This window comes from Sciurus vulgaris (genome assembly GCF_902686455.1).
Source record: "Sciurus vulgaris genome assembly, chromosome: 5".
In the NCBI taxonomy this organism is placed as follows: Eukaryota; Metazoa; Chordata; class Mammalia; order Rodentia; family Sciuridae; genus Sciurus; species Sciurus vulgaris.
The window spans coordinates 159,098,212-159,110,404 of record NC_136465.1 but is presented as its reverse complement, the minus strand read 5'-3'; the positions used below and the strand labels follow the sequence as shown (position 1 = coordinate 159,110,404).

General features: G+C 36.5%; 1 protein-coding gene across 12 annotated transcripts in view; it reads left to right on the top strand.

Moving 5' to 3' along the window:
• The window catches only part of ANKS1B (ankyrin repeat and sterile alpha motif domain containing 1B), a 1,201,009-nt gene that overhangs the window by 933,833 nt on the left and 254,983 nt on the right, over positions 1–12,193 (top strand). For all 12 annotated transcript variants that reach the window (XM_079141356.1, XM_079141354.1, XM_079141351.1 and 9 more), the window contains one exon: positions 3,621–3,773. In XM_079141356.1, coding sequence (XP_078997482.1) covers positions 3,621–3,773 — 153 coding nt within the window. The remainder of the gene's footprint in view (positions 1–3,620; positions 3,774–12,193) is intronic.

Sequence of the window (12,193 nt, the reverse complement as noted above, 5' to 3'; positions counted from 1 at the left end):
GGGGCTGGAAGAGAACTAAGAGTTATGGGACAGATACTGTATTCAAACCACTGTGCTAGACAATTTGCATACCTGATGTCATAATCTTTACAACACTTGGGATAGATATTATTATGCTTATTTTAGAAAAGAGAAAAACTGAGGCTCAAAGAGGTATATAACTTGTCAAAGATCACCCAATAAGTAAACAGTACTGCTGGGACTATCACATTTCCATGTCCATTTTGGAAGAGGGGATTGAATTGACAGACATCTAGGAAATCAAATAGGACTTGTCCTAATTAGATATGCTGATAAGCAGAAAGAGGAAGTAAGATGGCTCCTCAGCCTCTGCTTTAGTGAATGAGTGATGCTTCATCACTGTCGGGATGGAGAACACTAAGGAAAGCCAGTTTTTTATCTGAAGGAAACAAATTGGTTTGTGACTTGTGTTAATGAAATCTATGGGATATCTAAATGAGATGGCCCCAAAATAATTAGAAAAATGTATCTTGATGCTTAAGAGGAGAAGTCAGTCCTTGAAAATAGCTCTGGAAATAAGGGCAAAAGCATTACAAACATGGAAAATTATATTGGCAAAGATCTGGTTGTGCCTTGAGTGATGCATGTTCAGAGAATCACTAGCTATTTAATGTACTGTTTAGAAAAAGCCATGTGACTATTCACATTTATTCGGGTACTTATAGCAGAGTTGTGGTGATAGATTAGGTAAATCTCCGTTGGCATTGAATGCTAGAACAGGACACTTGAACCCTCCTTAGGAAGGAGCCACTACAGGTTTTGTCCGAGGGCAGACTTAAGTGCCTTTTAGGAAAACTAATGTAGTAGCAAGATAGAAGCTGAGCTGAAGGTGGGAGGCCAGTGGAAGGCTATTGCATTGGTTTTTGCAAGTGCTAACGAGAACCTAAACAGGGTAGTGACAGTAAGAACTGAAATAAAGGAACAGATGGGAGAATTGCTTTGGAAGAAATTATTGTGCAGCACAGTAACCATTCTGCATATCATTAAATATGTGTCAAGTTAATTTTGCAACTTCATTTGGCTCTAATAGTTTCCTCTCTTCAGGTATGCAGAGCCTTCATAATTTATTGGTCATCTGTTCACATATTTTTAATTAAGACTTACAATTTCCGTGAGGGAGACTATGACTGTTTTGTTCCCTACTAATTCCACAACATTCATGAGAATAGGCACTGATTAAGTATTCACTGAATGAGTGGATAGGTTAATGCTGCCCTGCACACATCCACATACCCATTCCCAGGGTCTCTCCACCTTTACCCTCTACCTGCCCCTGTCTTTCATCCTCCACCAGGCATTCCCCTCCCTCTCACTCTTTGAAGTTGGTCTTGCCTTTAGGAATAACCAGATTATTGCGCAGTCTGTGTTCAGTGAGACACTGATGCAGGGTTTTTTTTGGCAATCACTGCCTTCTACCAAGCTCATTTTACTTTCTTTTTGCTCTTTCTTTATATGATCTTAGACATATCCAATAACTTTCTTGTCACGTAAAATATTGAAAACACAGAGCTAATCTATTTTAAACCTCCGGTTTTATTTCCTTTGCTTCCCACCCCCCAAGTTTAGACTTCTCTCAAGGGACTAGCCTCTCTTTTCTGATTCTAAATTCTCTAGTGGGACAAGAAGGGGGGTGGGGAAAAGGCAATCTTTTTTATACTTAGTTAGGTTCACTTTGAAATTGTCTGATGTGTGTCCCGGATTCTTCAGTTAATGCTGACCATCAATAACCTCGTTGTGACAGGTGACCACTGATAGATTGGGGAAAACCTGTGGGGACCCTATTTCACAGTTCTCTGGGAAGGAAAAACTGACTCTTCCCTATTGGGTTTCCAAGAATCTCTAAGCTTGTCTCCAGTACCACTGCTGCTGTCAGCTTTTTGGGTGGGCCAATAGCAAGACCTCCCTACTCCAACCTGCGAGGCGTAAGTTCAACTCCAGTATTCCTCTCTGTCTTCCTTCTTTCCCTACTTCCATTTATGTCCTTAATTCGACTATAACAGAGCAGTTCCTAGTGCTGGGGTGCTGTGAGGTTAGTAGAGCTAGTTCATTACTTCTTAACAACTCCTGGAGAATGTACATGGCCTCAATGTTTCTAATTAACGTGAAGGTACTGCATGTATTTGAGCTTCCCACTTTGAGTCCTGGACTCTAGTTTTACACACGCGTAACATTCAGTTATTTGTGAATGCCATTAAACTTCATTTTTCAAACCCCGAGTTGTCATTTACATTTGTAGCTACTGTGTAGTGAATACAGAGTAAGTGTCAAACAAGTATTTAATGAATAGCTGAAATGGGCCTGGTGTGCAAATGTAAAAGTGAAGCTCAAAAGTCTATGCAGTTCAGACTCCGGGGCAAATAATGAATTGCACTGTAACTTTAAAATAGAGGGCGTTTAAACCTTGAAATGGAAATTAGATTGGGGAGTGGAACAACAGGAAAGAGGAAAGGAGAAAAAGTAACTTGAAAATGTAAAAGTTAGGAGAATCTCAAAAATGAGAACTCTGCATAGTGACAGAAAGCTCACCATGTTTAAGATTGAAATCTGAATCTCTGACACCAGACTAATCTTTTCTGTGCTCACAAATCAGAATCACAGATTCCCATTAATACTTATCTCCTTAAATTGGAGGAAAAGGAAACTCTATGATGTGTTTTTGCCCATTTCCACTGTTCCCACCAGGAATTTCACTGAAGGCTGACATCAGGTTAACAAGCTAGCAACTATCCTTAAAAATTCAAGTATTAGATCTACGGAATGGCATGCAAAGAGTTTTATAAGTGAATCACTTCAAAAACCAGGAACCACAAATTCAACTAAAATTTCAAATAAAGGCTAAAGGACTAGAATAATCCATATAAAATTTTTAAACCCAGAAGTTCATCTTGCTTATTTTCATATTCCAATTTAAACTCAGAAATGTTGCTGTCACACTTCTTTGTTCTCCTAGAGTATTAAAAAAAAAAATCTGTATATAGCTGACAAAAAATAGGAGCCTGTCTGCCAGCAAGTTCTCTATTCATGTCTAACATACTGTAGAGTCAATGCAGAACACATGGTCTTAAAACACTTAAAAGCCTCTTTTTAACTGGCTTACCACAGCAGTATGTTTCTCCAGCATGTTTGCACTACCTACAATACATGTCTTGCATAAGCATGAATTCTTTTGAATGTCTCAAGTCATGCAGTATTTTCACATGCTTTGATGTTGTGCATATGAAAATTATCATCTATCTTTTGGAAATGCAGTTCCATGTGCCTTCAGCCTCGAATAACACTCAACTGACATCATCTTCAATTTAATCCAACAAAATGCCAATAATTTCTACAACAGAAGTTTGACATATTTCATTCTCTCAGATACAGAGTTAATTTAGCAGCTAAATTGGAAATTTCTGGGTGTATTTTTGAAAACTAATTCAGCGTGAAAATTACTAATGATTTAGAATTGTGCGTGAAGAATTTTCATTTTCCTTATTTCCTTATCCAGAAATATCTGATGCTTCGCAGATAAATTTGCAAGTGGCAAGATGTGTTCTGTTGTTGAAACATAAGGCAAACAGTTTAAATCAGTCCTAACGTGATTTTCTTAATTACAGATGAGACCCATTGGTCATGATGGTTACCATCCCACCTCTGTAGCCGAGTGGCTGGATTCCATTGAACTGGGTGACTACACCAAAGCCTTTCTAATTAATGGCTACACATCGATGGACCTTTTGAAAAAAATCTGGGAGGTTGAACTTATTAATGTAAGTTGGTCTCTTACTTATTGACCCCTCAGTCATTCAAACCTTGATAAATGAGATTTTATTGCAGGCAGGCAATTGTTTTTTCTTTCTTTATAATGGTTTGAATCCAACAAGGATTTACAGATAGGCCTTGTGTTTTGAGTGAGTGAGTGTGTGTGTGTGTGTGTGTGTGTGTGTGTGTGTGTGTGTGTGTGAAATGCTAGAGTTACTGTCTTTTGAATTTTTGATGTAGGGAAAGGAACTAAGAAAGAGAGGACTCTCAGGGTATTTTGCATTATCTAACAAGACCTTCCAAGCGTTTTGGGGTTTTCCTTTTTAGGAAATTCTGACAGTTTAGGATATGAATGTGATAGCAAGTAGTCTCCCATTCTGATCTTTGCTCATATTCACTGCTAAAGGTTTAAATTATCACAGTTTCTCTCTATGTTGTATTTCCTTGTCTTTATTCATTAATTTCACATACAGATCCCACGCTTGAAGAAGATTGCTTTTGTTCTTACTACGTAGGCTGCTATAATATCAAAATTTTATTTTCTAGAGTTGGTGTCCAATCATATGTTTTCTCTGTTTTATTCATACATTTGGCATAGATTTCCTATAAAAACTGGTCAACATATGTTACCATATATTCAAGCCCAAAGATATCAACAAAATCTGCATAAATGATTTTGATACCCTTCTTGTTTCATTTTTACTTCTGTTCTATTTTTCCCTAATAGCATAAATGAAAGAACAAGATGAAAAGATAAACAATCATGCGTCTGAATTATATTTGGCATTATAAATGTTTCTTTTTCAAAGTGACAGAGAGAAAATCACTTAATCTTTTAGATATTTTTAAAGTTTAAATTCTAATGATTGGTAAAAAAGTGTTTATAAACTGTGAAATAAGATAAATAATATCTGCTGGTTACAAAGTGCTCTGTTCTATTCTTTATGCCACTTTCTCTCTAAAAGCCCACTTTTTACAAATTACATGTCATTAATTAATCTATCATTTTATTTAGTTATTATTATTAACTAATAATTCTTTGTTTTTAAGTCTATCTTAAAATCTTTTCTACAATACCCCATAGAAATTGTTCTTGAATTTTAAAATCATATTAAGTTGACAAACCCTTGACTTCAAATTTAACATAAGTAACTCTTTCTTGACCTTTTGCTTCTTATCTCCTCATAAAAGCTATCCTTATCAAAAGAAACTCACAGTCTGACTAGCCTCTCGTCAGTTTCATTCAGTCTGTGTAGCAAAGGGAATGAGTCTGCATGTTTGCTTGTGTCAAGCTAAGATTTCTTTTCTCTACTAAGAATTTGTCATTTATATCATGGCTATTAGTCATTTATTAAAGAGGGTATCTTCCATAGATCCCAACAAGTTTCCAGGTTGAGTGGTAACCCAGTCAATAGGATAGCTTGACAAATATCCCTATAATATCTTCTGAATAAAACTGCTCCCCATTAAAAAACAAAATATTCATGAGAGGTAGCTTGTGAGTCATGCATTAGCTGTAAATCCCTACTGAAAAGAATGGCTTCTAGTAGGACTCTATCATAACATGTTTTCATGGAAACAAGGATCATTTACAACATGAGGCTGTATGTCTCTCAGAAATCCAAATGCTTGGTCTAGTGTTGAAGATGTGGATTTGCACCCTCACTTCCCCCAGTCCTAAGGTTACCAGTGGCTAGAGATCTCAGCGGACAGGACCTGTGGACAAATCAGTGACTGCAGGACACCGATGCTACACTCCCTAGGTTTACTGCCAGGACTTGGGGGCTGATCTCAATCACCTTTGAATGCAGACAGAATTTGAGGGAAGGCAAATTTCACCCATGCTGGCTCTTTAAAGGTTTTCTCTTCAGCTTCATTTGCTGCAATACAGTCTGACTGGGATCCAGGAAGAAGTGCCTGCTCATTCTGTTGTATCAGAATTTGAAAGCATGGTGGCTGGGTTTTAGACCCTGAGGCCACACTTCTCTGACCTGTAGAACACTACTGTGTCTACTTCCAAACAAGTGTATTTTCCTTAAAGTATACTGATTAGATTTAAATTCCTGTGACATCTATAAGGGCAAGTTCACACTCTTAATGGGGAGACTTTGCAAGTAATTTAACTCAGTAGATAAATTTGTTGTGGAAAAAACTTATCTGAATCTTTAGATGTAGAAATCAGAAAGCAAAATTTTTTACCCACTAGAGCTGGCATGCTTTGGGGTTGTTGGGGTTCTCTTGTTTGAAAATGAAAGAGATGATGTGTCTCCTTCTTGGCTTACAAAGTTTTTGACTGATCTCAAATTTAGCCCTCAAATTTATTAGTTTATCCCAACTCATGAGAGAAGGCAATTTCAAGACTTCTGTTTATCACAACTAATGAAGGCACCCAAATTTGAAATAGTCTCTTATATGTTATTTGGGCATAATAATCCAATACTAAGTACCCAACATTTATTGATTTGTAGCCTAAAGGGAGAGTACAGTCACCTTGATGTAGAGTAAAGCCTTTTAGGGAAGTTCACATCCTGAATCAATGTAGAGAGTGGCTAGTTTTAAGGAAGCCAAATTTTTCCAAGAATTGCTGTCCTAGAGAAGTTCAAGTGTAGGCTGTCTCTGATAGAGAGGTGTGTTGGTGGAGGGAAGAGAACAGAGATTGAGGAGTCAGACTGCTGGTATGATTATAAATAATATCACATCATTAAACAGTATTGCATCTATTGTGAAGTGGTATTATGATTAGTATTAGACATGAGTATAATTAATTTAAAGTGTTTCGAAGAGAGAATAAAAGCTATACAAAGTTGTTCTTGAAAAGTGTATATATGTATATATATATATATATATATATATATATATATATATATATATTTGAAACTATGTAATCTCTGGGAAAATAATGCCCCCAAATATTTCATGGAATACATTATTGCCTTTGAACTCCAAGGTTATCTGAATAAACCAATAGGGGCTTTAGGTGCAAAACTAAACAGCAAAAATCTTACCATTAGCATTCTTAGCCTAGAGAACTTAAGCACAGAGAAACTCTTAAGACATGAAGCACTACCAATTTTATAGGTTTAGGTGTAACTCAAATTAAAGCATGAAATATAGGTTGGTAATTGTTCCCTTTATTCCTTAATCTGTGCTTCATATTCCAAAGATGATATTTTATCAATAGTTCTGTTTTCCTCTTGTGTCTTGCCACTATCATTAATAACATCATGCTCTCTTGTATTGATATTTTAGTGTTAAAATATAAATACATGGGAGAGCTTGTCAGGAAAATTGTTCCCTGTGCAGATGCCAGCTGGTTCAACCTCCAGTTTGAATTATTGTCCCTCCAAAAGCTTGTTAAGAGAACTAATGACTAGTTAAGAGTGCACAAGAACATTCAGTTTTTTTTTTTTTTCAACTCAGAAGTTACTCAGAGCTGGCATATGGTATTAGTAAGATCTCACAATATTTCCAACTGCTACTGACAACCACAACAGCTCTGAAATTTTAGATAGAAGATTGATGTATTTCCTCCATGAAATGTGTATGGATTAATTATGAAATTAAAAATAATGGGCATGCAGATAACCTGTTACCCATTTACTAGACAAAAATGTATTGATATTATAGAAACAATGTTAATTTCTCTTAAACCACTGTGTATCTACTAAGGGGGCTTAGATAAGACTATACAAATGTGAACACTGTTTAATTTATTAACTTGTGAATCTCAATGCAGAACATAAGATTAATTTCTTCCCAAGGACTTCACCACTGTTTACCAAGGAAATTATTCTAGCCAAGACTTACTGTATCCTACAATATTGAAAATGAAAGTACCTGTTGAATTGACAAAATAAAATTCAGGTGTCAGTGCATTCTTAAATCCCTACTCATAAGTATAGAAAAACTTTTAAAATCTAATAACAGTGATTGGTTGTTTGAAAAAAAAAAAAAACTTTGGGGTACAAACAAAATAGTTAAGGTAGCAATTCCCATATGTGTCCTATGTAAGTTATTTCACATGTCCCATGGAAATAAGTGAGAATAATTTGCCAAAAGTAAATTTATTAGAGATCATTTGCTTCTTACCTAATAGATGCAGAAATTATTCTTACAATCATTTAGGACTGTCATGTTTCTTATCTTATCAATGTTACTGATTTAATTTCTACCTTTCCAGGGAAATTTTGTGATAATCTAACCACTTGGAGATTTGCTAAGACATTTTCAAAGGAAACCTGGTGATTTTGCATTAATTCTTTGATAATGTATCTTTATTTGCTTTAAATGATGTAATGATATCATTCTATGAGTATCAGATTTAGGTTCATTACTTTCTTCAATGTTTTCATTTCATGATCAGAATTATAAGCTCCTACTCCTATCTATGCTACTCTCATTGTTACAACTTTATTGTTCTCCCTAAAACTCTATGTCATATTGGGTGTGTGTGTGTGTGTGTGTGTGTGTGTGTGTGTGTGTTGGATGAAGACAAATGGTAACTTATGCTTACAACCAAGAAAAATAATCAGCAAATTCACAAATTGTAGGGGAAGATGAATGTTCTAATTCCATTTCCAAACCAATTATTTTAAGTAAAATGTTATGCCTTCACTACAGGACATTAATAAATGAGAAAATATTCATCTTTCCACACCAGGGAGGCTACATCAGTCACACTTCCTATTAACAACTTTAATCAAAGCTGAGGCTTTCACCAAATGACCTAAAGAGAGTACTCAAGAGTAGAGCAAACTTTATAAATTATCTGTGAATTTAAACATTTCATTTATACTCATATATATTACATCTGACTCCTCATAAACCTTCAAGACAGCTAGACACAGAAGCTTTAAACTTTTTCAGGCATGCATCAGGTTAGTCTCCTGGATTCCACCACCCTCACCTCCTGAATGCATGTTATAAGGTCTTTCACAGATTCTCCTGAAGCGTCTCTCACTTGGCTCAAGTTTGGAAAAAGTGCCCTTATTCCTTCTCACATGAGATGAACAAACTTCTCCTAAGTAAATATGTGTACTCACTTTCCATGAAAAGTAACAATTATGTTCTGATTTTCCAGAAATTTCTACCTTAAAATTTTTTTTATTTTAGTGGACATCTGCTGGGGTTTTTCCCCATCAAGATTCCAAATTTCCTATGAAGAAGTCACTTCCACCCCATCCCATTCCACCCAAACATATGACCTAGATCTAAACTGTGCTTATTAGCACTCCAGCCTCTCCCCCAATCTCCATGGGCTACAAAGTTCTCATCATTAGGATCAGCTACATAACTTAGGGCTTCAATGCAAAATGAAAAAACAGATCAAAGATCTAAATACAGTGACTAAAGAATATGAAACCAGGCACAGCACCCTTCAAAGGGCAGGACATTGTATAACTGCACAGGTCACTCATCTTTGAAGCCAGCCTTGATCTTCATTTCTTTGTGTAGATCTATATTTCTATCTGTTGTCATTTTCTTTCTACCTTTTTAAAATGGTATAAGGCTGCTGGTGATCAGTTCGCTCAGCTTTTGTATATCTGAAAAAGTCTTTCTTTTGCTTTCATTTTTTTAAAGGATATTCTTGCTGGGTATAAAATTCTATGGTAACTGCTTTAACAAATGTTGATACACTATGCTCTCTTCTGTATTATTTCTGATAAGAAATCTGCCATTTTGTGGTGAGTATTCCTCTGTGCATAATGTGTCGTTTTTCCTCTGGCTACACTTAAGGTATTCACTTTTTCACTGGTTTTCAGCAATTGGATTATGATCTACATTGAGGTAGCTTTCTTCCGGTTTCTTTTGTATGATGGTTTTTGAGCTTTTCAGACCTAAAATTTCTAATTTTCATGAACTTCAAAAATTTTGGTCATTTTTTTAAGTACTGTTTTCTATCTCCCTACTTCTCTCTGCTCTCCTTTAGAAGCTCCAATTACATATGTATTAGGTCATTCAGAGTTAGACCACAGCCCACCAATGTTCCATTTATATTTTTTAAGTCTTTTTATTTTAATCTATCTCTGTGACTCATTTGGATAGTTACTGTTGGTGTGACTTCAAGTTTACTAATCTTTTCTTCTTATAATAACTGATCTGTCTTTATTACTATAAATTGTGTTTTGCATTGCAAAGACTGTAGTTTTCATTTCCAGAAGTTAGGCTTGAGTCTTTTTATATTTTTCATGTCTCTATTTAGCATGCCCAATCTTCCCTCGAAACTTGTTGAACATATGGGATACAATTGTGATAACTGTTTTAATGTCGTTGTCTTCTAATTCTAACATCTGTGTCAGTTTAGGTTGATGTTTGTTCTCATTGTTCTTTGCATGTCTAGTAATTTTTTTATTGCATGCCAGATTATTAATTTTATCTTGTTTGGTGTTGGTTAATTTTTATTTCCATAAATGAGGATTGTTTGGGGACACAAAGGAGGTTCTTTGAAACACATTGATCCTTTCAGATCTTGCTCTTAAGGTTTGTCAGGCAAGACTGGAGCATCATTTATTGCTAATACTTCCCACTACTGAGGCAAGATGCTCTAAGTACTCAACCAATTCCCTTAGAATTTCAAGGCTTCTCACTTTGAATAGTGTATAAACAATTACCAGCCCTGTTTGAAAATTTGGAACTATTCCCACCAATCTTTTCAGTTTGTTTTTTAAATCTCACTTCCCATAGTTTCCTCATATACATGTGCTACTCGGTACTCTCTCCTCCCCAATACTCTTCCAGCAAACTCTAGCCACCCTATTTCTCAGTCACATCTTCTCCATTCAATGGGTCTTCCTGCTCTCTGCCCCACAGCCTGGAAATTCTCCCAAAGTAGGAAGCTTGGGCAGTTGTAGGTGTCATTTTGTTTCCCATCTCTCAGGCATCACTGTTCTTTGTTGCCTCATGTCCAATACTTAGAAAACCAGTGCTTCATATATTTTGCCTAGATTATTAGTTGTTTGCAGCAGGAAAGTAAATCTGACACCTGTTACTCCATCTTAGCAAGAAACAGAACTAAGTGCTTCTTATATTAATCTCTGCAGACAAGGGCCCCACACCTAAACAACTGAATCAAGATTTTAGATGGTGGCACCTGGCATCCACAGTTTTTAAACACTCCCCAAGTGACTTTCATATGCATCCTGGGTTGATAACCACTGCTGTAATCAGTGGGAAGCCATTAAAATAATTTTAATCAGGGAATGACATGATCAAAAGCAGTAGGCAGGGACCAGAAGCTGACACACTTAAGACGGAAGAGCTGATGGTGAGGGAGGGAGGAACTGAGTCAGCGATTTTGCTATAGAGTTATTTCTAGCAATGAATGCATTAGGTGAGGTGGAAAAAAAAAAAAAACCTGTGTGCCACCGTGGAATCGGAGGTGCATCCCTGAATTAGAAATCCATAAATACAGAGTCAGTTTTCATAATCACAACCCCAGGTATCAAAAAGAGGGTAAATTTGTCAGTATTCATAGGAGGCAAGAGCAAATATATGTTTCAGAAATGTTATTCAACAGTAGCTAAAACTGCTTCTCTCTGACCAAAGACTCAGCCTCTGTTAGGTGAAAATTGTACTTACTGTTTACAAAGTAAAAGGTAGAACATATGGTGTGTGTCAGGGTTTCAAATGTGCCCTCTCTTCTTTCTTCTTTATCTTGGAATCAGGTCACTTATTTTGAATCCTGTAACCACCTCTTAGCATGTGACCTAAAAAAAAAAAAAAAAAAAGTCACCACTCTCTGGGACTCAGTTTCTCATTTGTAGATAGAAGATAATAATATCTGCCCTGCTGGTTCTATGGGTTTCCTCAGTTTTTCCTCATCCATTTCTTTCTCTTTTCTCCCTATTTTGTTTTTCTTTGGCCTTTTCTTACTGACTTCCCCGGGTCCCTTTCTGAGAGGTAGAATGGAGCTGGTCTCTTGGGGCACACTCTCACAGCTTAGCTGCCATCTGCTTCTCACATCCAGCACTCACCCATGGGACCTGGTCTGCAGGAATTATTGCTCAGCCCTGTCTTCCCTCACTCCCAGCTCCAACCCCTTCCACCTGCCCTGAACTCTGTGCTTCCAATTTGTCCACCAGGCATCATCTTTTCCTACCAGCCTGTTCAAAATTTCACAACTTGTCCTGCTCAAAATACTTTCACTCCTGGAGTGGGAGAATATGAGAGGAAAGATTCAGTTTTGTCTTAGCAAGTTCAAGATGAAGCTAAACATTTCCCCCACCTTCATTTTTTTTCCCCCAACTAGGCTTAGGTATGGATTTCTAGTGTCTTTTCTTCCCAACAACATAAGCATTTTCTCTTGACCTTCAACATTGACCTTTAGCCACCAGACTTCTTTGTTCTTGAAACAGGGGGCCTTGGGGAAGAACAGGATAGCAACTCAGAAATTAGGGTCATATTCATTCTCAAATTATCATAAATCTAA